We start from the raw sequence: 19,926 nt of genomic DNA on the forward strand, positions 1-19,926 counted from the left end.
ATGGATGTGTTAACCAAGTATCGGCGATAGCCCAGTGAAATTCGAGGGGCCCAGCACGCACCTCTAACTTCTAAGTTCAAAGTTATGTACGCTTTAAGCAAGGAAAATATAACTTGCTTCAACGGTGAAGAAAAAACATCGTCAGAAAACCGGCATGCCTGAGAGTTCTCCATAGTAATCTCAAAGGTGTGTGGAGTCCACCAATCCGCACTGGGCCAGCGTGGTGGACCACGGCCTTAACCTCTTCTGATTATGAGAGGAGACCCGTGCCTTGTAGTGAGTCGATAATGGGTTGATATGATGATGACGTTTACCTCTTTCAAATTGATATAGAACTGTTGTACAAGAGGTCGTTTCGAGTAGTACCAAAATCTTTCTGTCGGCGGAAACACTTTGACCGGCGTTTCAACTACTAGTCTGTAACAAAGAAAAAAAAAAAATCTTTACTGAAATGGTAAGCGAGACCAACATTATAATAAAAAAAATTTAATTTGTTTTTGCGATGCACCATTACGTTACGACATAACTAGTCGATCCTGTCCCTCGATTAACAATTTTGATAGGATGTTAGGTTAACCTTATCTAATAAAAGACGGTACAATAGTACATTTAAAGATAATTGTTAAGAGCTCATTCCATCGTCTTCTTTGTCATACTGCTAGGCACTGGTCTCTTATTGGTGACAAATTCGGACCTTTTTCGTACACCATATTTAAAAGACCTCCCTGGCGCAGCGGTGTGCTGTTTTAAGTGGGTCCCGGGTTCGATCCCCGGCAGTAGCACTTTGAGAATTTATTATTTCTGAATATCCTCTGAATTTCCTCTACCTACCACAAAACGTGCCGCAAAGTGATTTAGCGTTCCGTTACGATGTCGCGGGGAAACAATTATAAGTATGGATTTAATATAACTGCGATACAGGTTAGCACGTTACAATCATAAGACTGCATCACCACTTGTCACACGGTGAGATTGCAGTCAAGGGCTAACCTGTATTGAAATTTAAAAAGCACCGCTTCCAGTTACCATGTTTTTTATAGTAACAATTGACGGACTAAACTGAGCAACATTTCACGTAAATAAAAGCTACATAACTCAAGATTATAGAAGTAAAGCGAATTCCATTCAATATAAATTTTATACTCACCGCAGCGGATCCCGAATACCCCTTATTACGAGGTCGAGGGCCAGAGACATATAGGCCGGCGCCCCGTCTCCACTTGCAACATTAAAAGCGGCCAACGCCGACTCGCCCGCGTTCCACAAAGCGCAAACAGAACAGCCCGATCCGCCTGATGAACCGCTCACCTACATTGACATAAACCATCATCGATTAATTTAAATACATAAACTTAGATCTAAGTAATAACGAAAGGGAAGGAGAGAAGAGAAAATTTTTAAATAATGATAGATATATACAAATTATTAGAATGTATATATAATATTGTGTAGATGTTTATTATATATACCTATAGTATTTATGTATATATTTATAAATATATATACAGTGTAATTTATATATACAGTGTTTTACGACATCGTTTGCCTCGAAGAGATCGCTATGCAGCGATAATTATATACTTCGTGTCAACTAGTTTTTTTATAATTTTACCTGTATTTTATGTGGTGTACAATAAAAGTGTATTAATTCATTCATGCATTCAATGATGGAGTAAATCATACATAACAATTAAGAAAACATATAACACATAGAATACAAGAGTTGGTTGTAACTGGAATTTGCAACCTCTTACATACCATTTCTAGCAGTTGCATATCGGAATGTTTAACGCTTCGTCCGGGCGCCAGTAGTATGCCGAAACACCTCTCGATGTACAAACCGCCCGTATATGATGACTGCAAAAAAAAGCAGAAGTCGTATTAATATATGATTAATATATATATTATAATAAATAAGCCAAAAAGATAAAAGTGAACACACAAAATATTAGAGATTGACCACATATTGGAATAGATTCATACCTGGAGATCGTCAGTGTCTGCTTGCACATTGTTGGTAACCTGTGTCACGTTTATGGTCACTTGTTTGTCTATACCCCCACGCAGTTTGTAGCCGAGACGCTCCTTAGGTACTTGGCTAAATGTGCCCTAAAATAAAGTTAATTAAGTCTAGATTAGATCAAAGGATATATAACAGTACAAAAAGTTCTCTTGTGTAATAGAGTTAATGAGATAGCTACTCTAATATGGCGTCAATAAGTTCAAATTTGCTCGTAACCAAGCTGCCGCCTTTCGTAACGCTTGCCTAGACTAGGAAAGTGCGAGTTTCATTCAACTTTGACACCATAACAAACGTCTCATAACAAACTAAGTACCGATTAGCCATCACGATAAAAAGAGCACTAACTCAGAGCCTTATATAAGTAGTGTTATTTCAGATAGGCAGTTAGAAACCCTGAATACTAAAAAGACCTTTTCTCTGGCATTAGTTTTTAAGGTTACTATTGATCAACTATCTATCACTACTGGCAAGTGTAGTGCAAGAGATGCTGCTGGCACCATTTAACGAAGTGTGATTTAGTGCTGGACATTGCTCGGCAACTAACACAGACGAAAGGTACAGCGAAGCAACAATGCTTCAAGTATTTTTTTTTTTTGCTAACTGTATCCGAACTACTGAGTATGGATCACTACAATTAATTAATACGAAACATTTTTGTGAGTATCATTTCTGGTTTACCCTGTTGCTTCGGACTACCGTCCGAATATTAATATTATACTTAATATAATATTCTATGAATAACTGTTATTCACCTTAAGGGTTGTGATAGCGTCATCCCTTAGGAACTGAGAGAGTGTGCGAAGGTCGCCAGCATGGCTAGCATGGGCAGGAGACAATTATCTCCCCGGGGAAAGGATAAAAATTTATCTTTTCACACAGCTTTATCAACTCTCAGAGCACTGGGTGCACAAGTGGAAATAATATCCAAATAATATATGTAATAATAAATGGGGGTGAACTTCTCCTATTCCATATTCCCGTGCTTTAGTGCTTTAGCATTAAATACCCTGTCAGGGGTTATAATGAGGGGATATTATTTTTGTTCCCTGCCTGTGCCGGCCCTGCAGGGACAAATTATTTGAAGAACATGTGTCTCTCCCAAAGGCAATTCAAATGATAACATACAATAAATTCATAATCGTTAAATTCCTATAATACCTGTGCATCAGGAATCGATGAAGTAGTTTGTAAAAAAACGACGTGGTGAACTAGAAGTTATACATTTATAACCTACGCAGTAAATACTTAAATGGTCTTCTTACCTTGGCATCGATCTCCTTAATATCCACAGTACATTCGAGTACGTGCATAAGTTGCATCGGTGGTGCGGCGGGTCCAAGCCCTTCTGTTAGTGAACCGGTCATGGATGGTGCTGCGCTTATATCACCCACAAGTGACGATGCCATGGACCGTGGAATGCGCTCGAATGCTTTAGCGAAACAGCCTGTAACAAGATCAGTTCAAAGACTCAATTCCAACTGCTACTCTAAATAATTATAGTGTTCAATAACCTCTGATTTAAAAGAGACCTTTTTAATGAGCCCCTTTGAAGATAATGAATTTTGTGGCTTTCGTTGTTTTCTTAGTACAATTCGAATTAATGAAAACACATTTTTAACGCACAGAAAAAATATATAACAGTAAACAATACACAGAGCAAGTTAGATAGAGGGGACAATTTGGCGGCCTTATCACTACATTGCGTTTTGTCCAGGCCACTAAAGGCGTAAAAGGACATAAATTTAGATAGGTAGGGGGTGTGAAATGCTAACTTATTTTACTTTAAGCAAAAAACTAATAATAATTTAAAGTTATCAGCACTGACTTTAACGTTCAGTTGCGTGATTCAGTAATTTTTCGAACAAGTTGCCAACCGGTCCCTTTTATACGAAACGCATGTTTGACAGCTATTGTTGTATACATGACAATTTTAGCATTAGCCAGTAAAGTTAATTAATACGGAATCAGGATTTCGTTTTAGCTTTTTAGTACGGTGCCGCGTAGTAACAGATTAGGATCAAGGCTTAATATATTGTCAAAAAAAACCTTAAGCTCTTTTCCAGGTTATTGGGTTAAAACACGTTCGAGCGGTAAGTATAATCTGCCGTATATTCCTTTCAGGTTAGTTGGTGTCTAGCTTGAAATTAACCATAAGAGAGTAACCGACGGCGGCTGGGCGCTGTGGGCAGCGACCCTGCTATCCGAGTCCAAGGCTGTGGGTTCGATTCCCACTAATAGAAAATGTCGCTGTGATGAACATGAATGTTTTACAGTGTCTGGGTGTTTATCTGATTTTAAGTATATTATTAATAAAAATATTCATCAGTTATCTTAGTAACCATAACACAAGCTACGCTGACTTTGGGGCATACATCGCGATGTGTGTCGTAGTATATTTATTTATTCTGTCTTCTGTATAATCAGTTATATTCGAAATAAAGATGAAGTACCTTATCGTACATTTTATACCATAGGTTACCTTTTCAGGTTAGTGGGTTTTTATATTGACTTGTTGCTGACCAGTAATTATCTAACTCTAGAATAGAATAAAATAAAATAGAAGTAATAGTTTATTTAATACTATATACCTACAGTACAAAGTTATCGCGAGTTTCAAGAAATTTAAGGACCAAACAAAACGTATTTTAGAGAAAAAGTTTTTAAAAAGAGCCACACAAGAAAAAGTTATCTTTTTTAAAACTATATCGGGATTACTATGTTCTCAATTAACTTAACGGTTCCTATTCGTTGTTAGTGATAAAAGCTGAAACCGACTTAACCTGCTTAAACTACGCTAAATTCACCGTCAAACCTCCAAACTCCTATCCAGTATCCAGACCTATCCAGATTTTTTGCAGCTGCTACTGCCACATAGCATTGATAGCGCGGTGGGCAGGGGCTAAGTCGAGCTCCTGCCTTTTCCAGCAGCTCTAACTTATCAAAGTCATGTGCGTTTTATGTAATTAAAATATCATTTGCTTCAACGGGGAAGGAAAACAACGTGAGGAAACCTGCATGCCTGAGAGTTCTACATAATGATTGTTAAACTATAAAATTATGTTGGAAAAGAGCAATCTGCTGAGTTTCTGGCCAGCTCTTCTCAGTGGAATCTGCCTTCCGAACCGGTGGTAGAGTCACTATAAACAGACTGACTTGACGTTTCAAAAGTGCTTATAAATTAGGCCTGCTTGAAATAAATGAATTTTGAATTTTTTTTAATGTTCTCAAAGGTGTGTGGATTACATCAATCCGCACTAGGTCAGCGTGGTGGACTACGGCCTTAACTCCTACTCATTGTGGAAGGAGACCCGTGCTCTGTAGTCGGCCGGTAATAGTTTGTTGCGTTGACTGCCACATATTCAAGTAAACTGTTCCTACGGGATGCTTTAAGAACAAAAACAAACGCGGCAAGGTCGCGGGCAACAGCTAGTATACTATATAGATAAAGTATTAAATCTACTATTACGTTGTATACTGCGTTCTATACTACTAGTATAGTACTACTAGTGTAGAATGTAGTATAGCAATATAATATAGGAAGATGTACACATCTGTCGTACGATACTGAAACCTCGTGTTATATGACGGGCATTTGAACGTTTATCAACAGAATTATGTGGGCGTAAAATGTGATCAAATAGAGGTCGCATCTGCAAGGACAAGTGATACTTTCTATTCAATCAACTAAACTTTGCAATATTTTAGAAACAAAAGTGACACTTTAGAAAAAAAAACGGAAGTGGGTTATGAAGTTATGTATTAATGTTAATAGATTTTTTAACTGAGGTGTATGTACATAAAGAATAAACAAACTTATTATAATAATACCCGCTAGTGAGTTGGTTCGGTTAAAATTCATTTCGGTTAGCAAAATGTTAACTACATTATAAAAACAAATAAGTACATCAGAACATTTAAACCTAATAGTTAAACAACTGAAAAGCCTCGAGGACGTTCCCAATTCGGTTCGATTTTGTTTTTATATTCTAATGTTAAAACTGCTGAAAAAATTGTATTTTACAAATTAGCATCTCTATTTTTTAATAAGATCCATAATAATAATAATAATAATAAAGCCTTTTTAAAAACATTATCTACATTAATTTTATTTAAAACGCGGGTGAAACCGTGCATTATAAACTAGAAGTAGATTATAACTTATTCTGGTGGCCGGTAAACGATACTTTAAATATATCCAAATATGTATGTTAACAGGAAACAATTTCATACAAATACCTTTTAAACGAAGTTCCTAATATATCTTCATTGAAATAAAATACACTTCAAATACACCAATGCAAGCACTTATATAAAACACATATGATAAGTGAACGAGAAAATCTAAAAAAAACAACACAAAACAGACACGATTTCAAACATAAATGTTAAGAACGGATTTGGTATAAGAACCGACAAGCGCTCGACACTAAAGCCAGAAACTTTATGAAACAAACAATCCAATATCTAGATAACAGTTCGACGACCTTATTCTGATTCGTGAAACGATTTCGGAACAGTGACATCATTTTTAATGGTTTTCTTTAAGATTTTTATTCTGCTTTTTACTTAACGTTCCAGTCGAAACATACTGTAGACCACATTTTCTACTAATACTTCTCTTAAGAATATCTATGGGGGGAAAAAAAAAAAAGAGTCAAAACTTACGTCACAAAATGAGGGTTTCTTACGTAAACGCGTTGGATTGTTATTGTAAAAAGACCGAAATAGTATAATTTTTTTTAGTTTAAATCAGAAAATTAAATCGTGATATTTACCGAGACCCCATCTCTCTCCAACGTTAGATTAGATGACTCGACCTCCTCCCCCCCTTAAAACAACTCACGTATTTATGGACGCCTCCTTTGCGCAGTCCAGATTATAATGCCATACAGAATCGAGACCCTAATGTGTAAAAGAGGCTTTGCACTCTGAAAGCTTCCCGGAAGAGATACGGAATATTTTAAACACATACCACACACATATATATCGATGGGTTCTAATGCACAACGTAGCGGAACGGTTAATCGCCTGGAGGTAAGTCGAGTCCGAAGACCCAGATTACAAACATCTACGAGTAAATCAGATCCGATCTGATTTAATCGTAGATGTTTGTAAATTCCAGACACCAGAGGGTTAGATTCGAAGTTCGAGGTCATCGCAATCCATTAAATAGCTCGACATTAACCCAGAATAAGGATGCGATAAAACAATATGTCACGTTATCTATAAAATAAAACTGTGTCAGACTGTAACACACCATCAATAGACCGTCTATCCCGTTTATAACACATGTTTCAAAAATAATGAACCAGTGGTACTAAACGAAAATACAAAGTCGTGCTAAAAGAACAAGAAGAAGGAACACTTGATTACATACAGTAAAAGAAACAGTAAGGAGTATACAGTACACAAAGTAGACATGCAAAGGCGAGCAAGAGAACGGGATAGTGCCAAGTGTTGATAGATATACATAAAAACCAAAATGTAAAGATACAAATACATAGATAATTTAAATAAATATATATTAATACATAATTTAAAAGAACGAAATATAAAGAACCTACTTCAAATTCCGTCACTCAAAGAGACATAGCAGTCCTTCAGACGACTCTTAAATATCGGAAGGGAACTACTTCCACGGATTTCAGCAGGCAGATTGTTCCAGAGTATAATTGCCTTAAAGGTGAAAGAATTACCTAAGAACTTCGTTTTACAAAATATGAGTACCAGACGGTTACCAAGGCGGGATCGAAGGTTGGAATGAGAAATGTATAATTTGGGTCGCTAATGATTATTTATTATTCAAAAGAATGCCGTGTGGTGAAGGCAGCTCAGAATACAGTTGTTACCACCCGCCTCTTTCCGAGGGTGTCGTACGAGACGACTAAAGGAATATGACTGAGAACGGACAGCAGCTTTTCTGTGCTAATATACTACTACGATCACAAACCCGTCTCCCCAGCGTGGTTCAGCAGTAGATTGTTATATGGTACTGATGATTGTGATGGTTAATTTTATTTCAACGCAAATGAACAGAATCAAATTAAACTCAGCAAATTTAATATCACACTCAATGCAGCTCCTCGCGTTATTTATGGTGCTCAGTATTTATGGTGATACCTATGCCATCATCAGCCAATTTCCCGCAGCTCGACACAACTCTCCTCTCGCATATAGTTCAGATTGATTTAAAGCATATTGTTACAAATATTGGATAACATAAATTATAATTGGACTTAAAAATTATTCATTGTAAAGAAAACATCTCCTGAAGATGCTTCGGTTTCGGAGCGAAACGTGCGTAGAGGGTACATTGCCGAAGATCTGGGTACACCAAACGGTGTGGAGTATAAGGATTTAAGAAATTATAAATTATAAATTACATTATACTCTGCGAACAGAGGAGCAACAGAGGAACAGCAGGAGAATATGTATATATTCTCCTGCTCGCAGAGTATAGCAAATCAAACTTAATTTTCATAATATATAGTGTTACAATAAAGGCTTTAATGTTATCTGTGTCACTAACATTCTTATACCAAACAAATAAAACACGTTGATCACTGTTTTTTCATGGGAACAAATTAAATTTAATGCTAAATTCTTACCTACAAAATGTTATTTTCACTGAGCGTGTATAAGTCAACGCAGATCAATGATAACTATTCATCGTTATTTGGACGGCTCATTGTAAAGCAAACACTGAAATCATTTCAATCATTTGTAATAGGCCGGGCAAATAGCCACTTTGCTAATAAATCGCAGATTGTTTTCAATATTGAACCTACTTCCATTGTAATAAAGTACGGACCTAGTGATTTATTGTGAAAACATTAATTTTATTTAACAAATCATGCAGTAATATATACTATTATGTCAGAGCGTTGTTTTCATAATACACTCAAAGAGCACATACAACAACAGGATGAAAAACTATTCCAGTATGTTATGTAATGAGTGAAAATATACAGTTTACTAAACTATTGCACTTTTTCTGTTGTCCTAGTAGAATTCCATTCGATATCTCCACAAATCTTCAACAGAATCTTATGAAATTTGAAATGAACTCCGCAGCTTTAAAAAAACCTGTTGCCTGTGGTCCATTAGTTTTTTTTTACAAATGCCGTGGTAACCGTTTGTTTCCTGGAATAAAAAGTAGCCGTCTTTCTAACTAACTCTTAGCCAAAAATCTAGTTGGTAGCTCGGAAGAACAAACAAACAGAAAAACACACTTCCGCATTCATAATATTAGTAAGGATAATGAAATCAATCATACGTCGTCTACCCGTCTTGACCTAGTGTGGTAACATTAAATTTTCAATCACCCCATTACGGCCTCGGCCTAATTTTCTGTCTGGGTCATTAATATTTTATAAGGTTGTATTATGTAATAGATGTACTGTCACACGACTGACAACCAAAGTACGAAAACTAAGCCGGGTCAAACTAAGGACGGTAGAGTAAGTATGATAACAGAAAGTATGGTAGCATTAAACAAACACCTTTTCATTTTAGGTATAACCGACTGTTCTCTGTGCAGAGCATGCAAGGATCTAGCGGAGTAGGAGAGCAACGCGCACCATACCTTGGCGACCTGGGCGGCCTGCTAAGCTTCTGGAGTGAGCTAGTCTGGCTGGAGTGACCCAGCGGCGAGCCGTACCAGTGGCAGTCGTACAATGGATAGCCGACCAATTACGGAGAAAAGCCCAAAATTTCTGCTTGGGATGTCGTGGACTAGTACTCCGGCACTGTCTTAGATGTTTAATTAAACGTATTAGGAGCTGACCACGCGTAATTTGTTTTTCAGTTCTTTGGGGCATAACCTAACCCAATATAAGTAACCTTTCGCAAGGAAATGTATCCAGTACACTCTACCTACTTAGCAAACTATAAAGTTTCGTCGAAATGATTCTTTCCTTTGGCAAAAAGTAAGTCTAATACGATTAATATTATGCTTATAAAAACAAACACATATCTTTAAAAAAAAAAAAAAACTGAAAATATATTATAGAAGAAACTTGGTCGATCGTACGCGTTTGTTTCAAGTTTTTAAAGTATTCCGTAGGTGCAGTTATTTACCGGGGCTTAATAATATGCAATTTCCCCAGAATGCAAGCTATATCTATGGTTAAAGTTCTAACTAAGAACATGCTAGCATTTCTGTTACTCTGGCAGTTAAGAATAAAAATCCTGCGGTCGCGAGCGAATTAGAATTTTGTCGTGACTCTTAAAAACAGCTAACTTGACACTTGCTTTTCAGCTTCGGCGACGTCCGGACACTTGTTTGTCGGCTATCGGCGACGTACGATGGAACTCATAATACCGAAGACCCTATGGTCTTCTCCTCAGTGGCGTGTACAGGGTTTTTGACCAGGGTATGCATAAAGATGGAAGTTGGCATAACGTTGAGAAATCCTACCCTTTTATGAGTTATACAAAAATGTTAGGGTGGGCAGTGCTTTTGTGCGTGTATGAAGTGCACGCCACTGCTTCTCCTAAGACCAGTCGAGGAAACTAAAACTTTGGCGCGACTTTATTAACTATTATTTAGGCGATTTGATACTGGAACATATTGCAGCGGACAAACTAGAAGTTTCACGTAGAAGCGGTGAGCGCTGCGGTTTTACGGGAAAGGTCCCGGGTTCCATCCCCGGCAAGGACAGTTTGGGAATTTATAATTTCTGAATTTTCTCTGGTCTGGGCTGGAGGGAGGCTTTGGCCGCTTTAGGCCTAAACGCCGATTTAGCGTTTCGGTATGTTGTCGCTTTGGAACCGATTAGGGATATGGCTTTAACATAACTTAGGCAGCCGATTGGCGCAGTTTGCAGCGACCCTGCTTTCTGAGTCCAAGGCCACTTGAAAATGCTTATGTGTAAGCAATGAATGTTTTTCAGAGTCTGGGTGTATATCATAATATTCATCAGTCATCATAGTACCCGTCACACAAGCTACGCTTACTTTGGGGCTAGATGGCGATGTGCGTATTGTCGTACGTAGTATATTTATTTGTCGTACGCAGTATAACTGGACTTCGCTTACCACCAGGTGAGATATCATTCAAAGGCAAACTTGTGGTGGGTTAAAAATACCATAATAATAACAGCTTACTTGAAACTTGGTTGACAGCTTCGGCGATGTGACATCGGAAAACATGACAGCGGTAGACTGCAGACTCTTTGGTCTCCCCGTGAGACCACGTAAATGCAAAACACGAGGCGACCGGCGTGCCAGCCGCGCCTCTCGCGTAGAACGATATCCTGTTGACTGCGTACCGTGTCATCACACTGTTTGTAGCCGCTTGGTATAATCTGTGGACATTGTTATGATGCATGGACTGGTAAACTACATATCAATACTCAGATTAGTTTGTAGTGGGTATCTTCTTGTACTTGTACAATTGAGGCCTTAATTTTATAAATTTAAAATGCATATAAAATTATTCGGAACCGACAGGATTTGAACCTGCGTCGCTCTGGCTATCGCGGCCTGAGCGCTTTATCCAATTAAGCTACGGCTCTCCTACCGCCGATGACGAAATTAGTATATGCCCTTCGCATCAGACTTATAGCGACTGTAGCGTCATCTAGTAGGAAACGTTGCAGTTTCGATCGACTTTTTCAAGGCCTTAATTTAAGCACTTTGAAATGTCAAGTAGATCTGTTTGTAGTGACGAAACCACCGGTTCGGAAGGCAGATTTTACTTAAAGGCCGGCAAGAAACTCAGCAGAACCATATCGCATACTAGATCAACTACACCACTAAAAAAAATCACCTTTGAAAAGTGATCTTTATGTTATGCGACATAAAGTAAGTTATTCATTGTTATGAAAACGTGAGTAAACGAGTTGCCCGTTGTCGTACAATACCCTCTCTTAACCCCCAAACGATCAATCAATCAATCTTCAAACGATTGACGTCCTCTGCTGAACATAGGTCTTTTGTATGTAGTTTCAAAATTCCTGGGCCACTTGTTTCCTGCGGCTCCCAGCGATTTGTTTGATTTGTCCACCTCATTTGGGGCCAACGCTGTGTTTACCTCAACTCACCTCGCTGCGTTCACCTCATTAAGGGTCACCATTCCAGCACTTTGGGGCCCTAGCGTCCATCGGTTCTGCGATATTTGTGCCCCGCTTATTCAGCTATGTCGGTAACTCTACAAATCTGAGTCCTACACCCAGTGGCGTGCATAGAGGGTATGCACAGGGTATGTAGATGATATAAAATGATGAAAATCTCCAGTAAGAGTTATAAATACTTTAGGGTAGGCTTTTAATACCCGGCTAAGTTTGTTGTGGGCTCTTCTTTGGGCGCGTTTGGAACCCTCGTAGCTTTAGGTTTAAGTTGGCGAACGAAGTTATCACCATCCCCTTACAATTCTGTTAACATGTATATATGAACGCTTCATAAGTGCCTGTGATAGGCCTACATGAATAAAGTTATTTGAATTTTTATTTTGAATAACTCTTACAATGCCTTTCCTTTAGTTTTTTATAACTAGTACTGGAGACTTTCTTCATTTTATATCATCTGCATACCCTGTGAATACCGTCTATGCATGCGACTGCCTCTACAACTACCTCACCAGTCCTAACCTACTCATAAACTACAAATTTAAAGCACTTACACAACAAGTCCCTGCGAACACACTGGTATGGATATTGATACGGCTATCCCGTCTCGGTTCTCAGGCATCGAGCTTAGTTCCTTCATGATACGCTGTATGTCAGTTTCCGACTTCGGGTCCGCGATGTTCTGCGCGCCGAGGTAGCTGACGCCGCAGAACACTGTGCACTCCTGGTCCACATCTGACACTGGTAACAAATATGACATTAAGTTTCAAGTACAAGTTAGGTTTTATTTATTACTAGCGTACCCAGCCAGCCCGCTTCGCCGGGCTATATTTTGCTTTATTTTATTCAAGCAATAAACTTACATCAATAAATTTTTAATTTAAGTCTCATAATATATTAAATCATTTATTTCTCTCCGTATTCATTCTCTTCTCTTCTCGAGCGGGTGAAGATCATTATCTACACCCATGTACACCCAACAATAGAATATCATCATAGTACCTAAGTAAAAGCTGTATATGACAGTTTGACAGTTCAAAAATAGGAGTGCTCCGATAGTCACCAAACTTTACAGGATTACTCGCCAGGGCAATCCGGAGATTCCCTGAAAGTTTCATTGAAATCGGTCCAGCCGTTTCGGAGCCTATACGGAACATACCCACACACTTTCTCTTTTATATATATAGATATATATATAGATAGATATATAGATTCCACTACAATCCCACGTGGTTGTAAGTGATGCAGTCTAAGATGGTAACGAGCTAAACTGTTATATGTAACTGGTAGAAGTTAGGCAGTTATATGAAAGTCATATATCTAAACAGTTTCCACGCGGCATCGCAACGGATAGGAAATCATATGATCTTATCGCGGTACGCTTTTTTCGGTATATCCGTTGACTGCAATCTCACCTGGAGGTAAGTTATGATGCAGACGAGATGGTAGATACAAATGGTAACGGCCTGACCTGTTATTGGTATGCCAGTTATATTTAACCGATACCTCTAAGCGGGTTTTAACACCCTACCGACAAAACGTCACGTAAACGATGGGATAATATAACTATGCCTTTTAAACTAAGATTTTCTTGGTTAATCAACATTTCTTAAAAAAATATTTAATTATTTTTAAGAAATGTTTAATATAACTGCCATGTCTGTAATAGGTTAGCCTGCTACCATCTTAAGACTGTACTGACTGTAAGACTGACTTCAATTACCATCAGGTAATATTGCAGTCAAGGACTAGTCCAAAGACTTATAAAAAAATGTGGAATAAAAATATATAAACGTCTCGTCGTCGTCGTAATAGAAGCCTATTTGAATCTTTTTTTTTTTATAAATTACATGCATGGCGAGACAATTATATGACATATTATATACAACGTGTAAATGAAAACCGAAATAATACTTCACAGGCTTTAGACATACATTATGTACGACTTATCTGTGATACCGAAAACCTAATAAATTTTGATTATACCACTGCCATAGTTTTTACTAAAAGAAATTAGATACAGATTTAACATCACATGTAAAATTAAAATCATGACACGCCTGTCATTCTATTAGGTACGCGTCGCCTAGCGTAGGTACTATGCGCGTGTCGGTCTTTTATCTTCAATAGGGTTGTCATAAGTAAACACTGAGAATGTTTTGAATTCGTTTGTGTGGAAGAATAAATATGTTTCTTTTGATTTAATATTATTACAGGATGACTTCTAATGAAACATTCTTATGCCACCTTCAACCTTATTTCGTGATTCGGTGACACGTTGTATATAGGTCATCATCATCATCATCATCAAATCAACCGATAGACGTCCACTGCTGGACATAGGTCTTTTGTAGGGAGTTCCAAATTCCACGGTTTTGTGCCGCTTGAATCCAGCGGCTACCTGCGACGCGCTCAATGTCGTCCGTCCACCTCGTCGGGGGTCGACCAACGCTGCGTTTACCAGTACGGGGCTGCCATTCAAGCACCTTGGGACCCCAACGTCCATCCCTCCCCCGAACTATGTGCCCCGCCCATTGCCACTTCAGCTTCGCGACTCGATGTCGGTAACTCTGGTTCTTCTCCACATTTCTGATTTTATCACTTAGAGATACTCCGAGCATAGCTCTCTCCAGTATATAGGTATAAGTAGTAAACTCAATCACCTTCATCATCACTTTCAATGGGTTTCATGTGGTCGTGTTTCTCCGTTGGCGATGGCGTTGAGGTGTCCGCGCTCGCAGAACCTTCTACTATCTCGTAGAACTTCGAACCGCCGACATGCCGGCACGAATCCTGCGTTAGTGTAATTCAAAGATAATTATAAACCGAAATCATTGAAACCTTTTAAGTTGGGCTTTTAATCTAAATAATAATAATAAATAACTATACTAAGAAAATACACACATCGCCATCTGGCATCAAAGGAAGCGTAGCTTGTGTTATGTGTAGTGAGATAACTGATGAATATCTGAATGATATATAGCATAAATACTTATAATACATACATATAAACGCCCAGACACTGAAAAACATTCATGTTCATCAACATTTTCAGTTTTGGAAATCGGACCAACGACCTTGGACTCGGAAAGCAGGTCGCTGCCCACTACGCCAATCCAAATTCAAATCCAAATACCCAATATGGGTATCAAACTTAAAGTCTTGACTAGTAGAATAATGTACAGTATATTGAAAGTCGGTGGTTTTTAATTTTTTTTTTATGTATACAGGAATGCTCCTCTTTCCGTAGAACTAGTTAGAAATTTATCACGGAAAACAAAGTTATCTGGGTGACTTAACATAATAATAGGGAAATAAAAACGAATGCCTGTGACCATGTTTACTGCTTGTTGTTCAAATTTATTGGCAAGTAATGGCGATCATGTTATGGGTTTTACCGGTGGATTGTTATGGCTGGCGTAGCCATTTATAGTCGTTTATGTAGGTATGTAATGGTGGGTTTAGTATACATTTTCGTAGATCGTTGATGGAATGACAGCGGAGAGGGAGCGTGCTGGAATAGACCAAACAATCAATCAAAGCAATTTGGTCTTTTCTTAACTTGACTTCTAGCTTCGCTCGTCCTTCCTTCAGAGGAAAGGCACCATAAATGTTCGAAAAATCAATGGACGCTGCGGTGCCAATATGCTGGAATGGCGACTTCGCACAAATTACTCGTTGGTATAACCCAAGACAGTAGACATCCAACGACTCGCAGAGATCCGATGGACACAAGCGGCACAAGACCAGTTTTGGAATTTTTAACGAAAGCCTTATCTCTAGCTGTGGACGTGATTGGTTGATATGAAGATGTTCATCTTTAGCCTTATAATATTTTACCACTGAGCACAGGTCTTCTCCCTCAGAGGACGAATTAAGAGCGTAGACTAACTAAAAATTAATTAAGGTTAACTTTACTCTGATTTCCAGTATTTACTCAAAAAACAATTTAGTCGTTAACAATTTACAAATAAAAAAGCATCAATTTTTTTTTAAGATTTAAGCATTAAGCATAAATTTAAGAAAAAAACTCAATATTTTACATTTAGTCGTTAAATTAATAAAGAGTATAGTTTCCATTTTGAAAGGACAAAATGGTCTTTGTTTTGGATATGACAAATATCGTTTTATAAAAACCAAAAGTCGTGAGTGCATTTACAACTCCTTGGTTGACTATATACCTCCCAAAATAAAACGTTTATATACATAAGTGATGATTTTAAAAAATATATTTGTTTTTGTAATTAGTAACGAATACCTTTTTTTTTAAATTGACTCTTTGTTTCCAAACTATTATAGCATTTTTATTCACTTAAAAGTTGTTAACGAGGTCAAATAAGCGACTGTTTTAAAATATTTCTAGCGTGTTGAATCTCTACTATGAATGGACGTCTGTGCCCAGAAATAGGGCATTGATTAGACTTATGAAGAATATTTTATATTATTAACGAAAATTAATATAAAAGCACAAACAAAATAAAATATAAACGGATCAACATCATTCATGATTCTTTAAAATAAAAAAATAGCATCGTAATTGAAATTTACCATCCATTCAGTTTAAATAATAGAAATACGAATGAAAAGTAAAAATATGTACCTATAATAATAAGAATAGCCTAGTGGTTCTTTGGCTTCACTATCGGGGGATCGAGTTCGAGCCCCGGAAAGCATCTATAACTTTTTTAAGTTATGTTCGTTTTATGAAATTAAATATAAGTTTTTATTGATGACGATGATATCAATAGTAATAACAAGTGCATACAGAATCTTAATTCCTCCAAAGGCAATAACAAATAAAATAATATAAGAACCTTATACACCGCATGCGAAGTTCTCCCAAAAAGCCCCGGAACGCATCTATAACTTTATTAAGTTATGTTCGTTTTATGAAATTAAATATAAGTTTTTATTGATGACGATGATATCAATAGTAATTACAAGTGCATACAGAATCTTAATTCCTCCAAAGGCAATAACAAATAAAATAATATAAGAACCTTATACACCGCATGCGAAGTTCTCCCAAAAGTCATTATGTCAAAGAGCATAGTTTACCACTTTAAACAAAAAAAAAACTAAATTCGAACGATAAATTTCGTCTTCTGTCAACGTTCAATGGCCGACGTTTGAATACTAAACAGTTTACAGTATAACTGACTCACTATGCCCACTGACGCCCAAGTTATCATATGGTCGGTTAGGTATTCCAAAGGTTACGTCACATATAAGTTATATTATTGCCGATAATGTTCTAATATTTAGTTTAAAAGCTGTACACGAAGCTTATGTTGGTGTAACTACATTGTGATGGAAATAATTTTTTGTCCAATAATCGATAAATAATTTAAATAATTAAATAATAATAATCAATAATTTAACGAATTTACCATGTTTAGAATTTAACTTTACAAACTATTCTTTTTTTCCAGAGCAATACAAGACTTTACAGAAATGAAAACCGAAATAATATTTCACAGGCTTTAGACATTATGTACAGTCTCTGAGACTTATCTGTAAAACCGAAAACCTAATAGTTTTTACTCAGAGAAATCAAAAACAGCCCTATCACATGCAAAATTAAAATCATTTGACTGCTGTCACTTTATTAGGTACGCGTAGCGTAGGTACCATGCGCGTGTCGGTCTTTTATCTTCAATAGGGTTGTCATAAGTTAACACTTAGAATGTTTCGAATTCGTTTGTGTGAAAAATAAATATGCTTCTTTTACAGGGTGATTCCTTATGAAATATAGATAAACATACTTCAACATTATTTCGTAATTCGGTTACACGTTGTATAAGAACCATGCCGATAAGCAAGTTAGATAGATCAAGTTTCGGGGTTTCTTAGACCACGAAACTTGATCCAGAATACATAATATTAAAACTTAATCTCATCTCGTTTTAAGTATTTACTTATCTAATGCTTTAAATTACTGTTGATTAAACATAAATTGATTGTGGTTGTCTTGTTATTGCCAGTTGTTGTGATCCATCCTCTATGTTTGAAATTGTTTCATATTGCTACAAGAGACAAATTACGCTTCTAATACGTTTATAAGAAGTTGCAACCAATTGAATGCATTATTAGCAGTTTATTTACGGAAAATAGACTGCTAATTTGCCTATCTTTTTCAAACAAATTATAATACAAAAAGAGAATAAATGCGTTTGTGTGTGTGAAATAAGTGGTTGAGTGCGATTTTTTTTAAATGTTTGATTTAATGCAATGTTTATTATGTATGATTAAAAAAAACAAAATTTGTACTCTGTATTCCTCTATATAAACTATGAGTTTGGGAAATTTCATACTCTTCGATCCGCGCATTACGTTACGTTCACAAAGTATTTCCTTCACTTACCAAACTAACATAGGAAACAATTTTTAACAAGGTTGAGTAATATAAATAATTATAACCTATTATTCAATTATATTACTGTACGTTTCCACAAAATAAATAAACAAATTATTATTATCAGATCATCGATTCTCTTTCTTCTTGCCGATGTTTGACAATGTTTTCGATGGTGGAATAACCGCTATTTTCTTTGATCAATCTTGCGACTTTTATGCCTATGGCCTTTAACGACATCCATGGGTAGATATGGAGCAGTCATACTTTTAAAGCAAGACATGAAGGTACCAGAATAGATCAATAAAAAGTATAAATGCGACAAACTACATTTATGAATATATTAGAGAAAATTATTAAAAAAATAATATTATAAAAAATATTCAAGCGAGTCCAGAAACTTTTCCTATTTTTAGAGTCTGTATAAGAAAATCTCACCTTCAAGACGTTAATGTTCATCACTAATTACAAAAACATGCGAAATTCCAAACCTAATTATTCGTACTATGATTAACACTTGGTAATCAAATCAAAAGTTACTTTAAACCACAAAGTAGATATAAGAAGAGTACACTACTTCGTTAAATTAACTTATCTATTTATTTATGGTACTCTAACAGGACACTGTTTTTTTAAAACCTCCTCTTATCAATAATCACTGATCACACACTGATTCATAACGCTTTATAACCGGGTCTTTAAATATCTACGGCAATTGAATCCTAATGCACGAAATGCATTTTTGTGACGTGAATTTTGTTTGTATAAAATGCAAGGACTGTAAATTTTACGTCACAAATTGTGGTTAAGCGCGTTAAGATTAGAATACAATAGAAAACCAGGGCACAAGAATCTAATCAAGAGTTAGCAAGGAAGGTGACCGCCCCGACAGCAAGGCACTCGGGTAACACTAACAAACTCAATGCGCGCACAATAGGAGGAACCAAAACAACTGAACAATTAACGTTCACGGGCACCGATTGGATGTACGATATAATTTAAGTCGGTATGCGCTTTAGTATCGTCGCCTCAAGTAACTAAACTGTGCACTTAAGTTATTTTTAATGGCTTTCTCAGTGTTAAAAAAAACAGTTTTTTTAAGCTTCCGATGGCAGTAATACAGCAATTTTGTGTTATACATTTTATATATTTCCGAAAACTATAGATTTAGTGAGTGTTTGACAATATAATACGATTTCTCATATTAATTGATTCAATGATAATAAACTCACTTGTTTTTATGTTGTGAACTTTAGTTGTAGTTAGGTACCTACCCTAATAGGCAATATAAAGGACTTCACAACATGTTACTGTTTTGAACCTGATAGATAACCTATAAGATATTGTGTACTTTCAATCAATTATTTTTGTTTTATAATTTTTCTAATGATATTTTTTTGTAATGATAATATTATAACCTAGCGTTTATGATGCGGGGAAATAAATACCATAGATTTCAGAAACAGTTCCGCTAAAGG

The 19,926-nt window shown here is 36.6% G+C and overlaps 1 protein-coding gene across 3 annotated transcripts in view; it reads right to left on the bottom strand.

Annotated features, from left to right (window-relative positions):
- Nucleotides 1-19,926, bottom strand: part of LOC120637637 (rab GTPase-activating protein 1-like) — a 41,319-nt gene that overhangs the window by 14,662 nt on the left and 6,731 nt on the right. For all 3 annotated transcript variants that reach the window (XM_039909548.1, XM_039909547.1, XM_039909550.1), the window contains exons 4-11: nt 14,757-14,886; nt 12,648-12,834; nt 11,132-11,331; nt 3,286-3,467; nt 1,984-2,109; nt 1,759-1,857; nt 1,148-1,308; nt 315-417 (exon numbers count right to left, since the gene is read on the bottom strand). In XM_039909548.1, coding sequence (XP_039765482.1) covers nt 315-417; nt 1,148-1,308; nt 1,759-1,857; nt 1,984-2,109; nt 3,286-3,467; nt 11,132-11,331; nt 12,648-12,834; nt 14,757-14,886 — 1,188 coding nt within the window. The remainder of the gene's footprint in view (nt 1-314; nt 418-1,147; nt 1,309-1,758; nt 1,858-1,983; nt 2,110-3,285; nt 3,468-11,131; nt 11,332-12,647; nt 12,835-14,756; nt 14,887-19,926) is intronic.

This window comes from Pararge aegeria, chromosome 4 (assembly GCF_905163445.1).
Source record: "Pararge aegeria chromosome 4, ilParAegt1.1, whole genome shotgun sequence".
NCBI lineage: Eukaryota > Metazoa > Arthropoda > Insecta > Lepidoptera > Nymphalidae > Pararge > Pararge aegeria.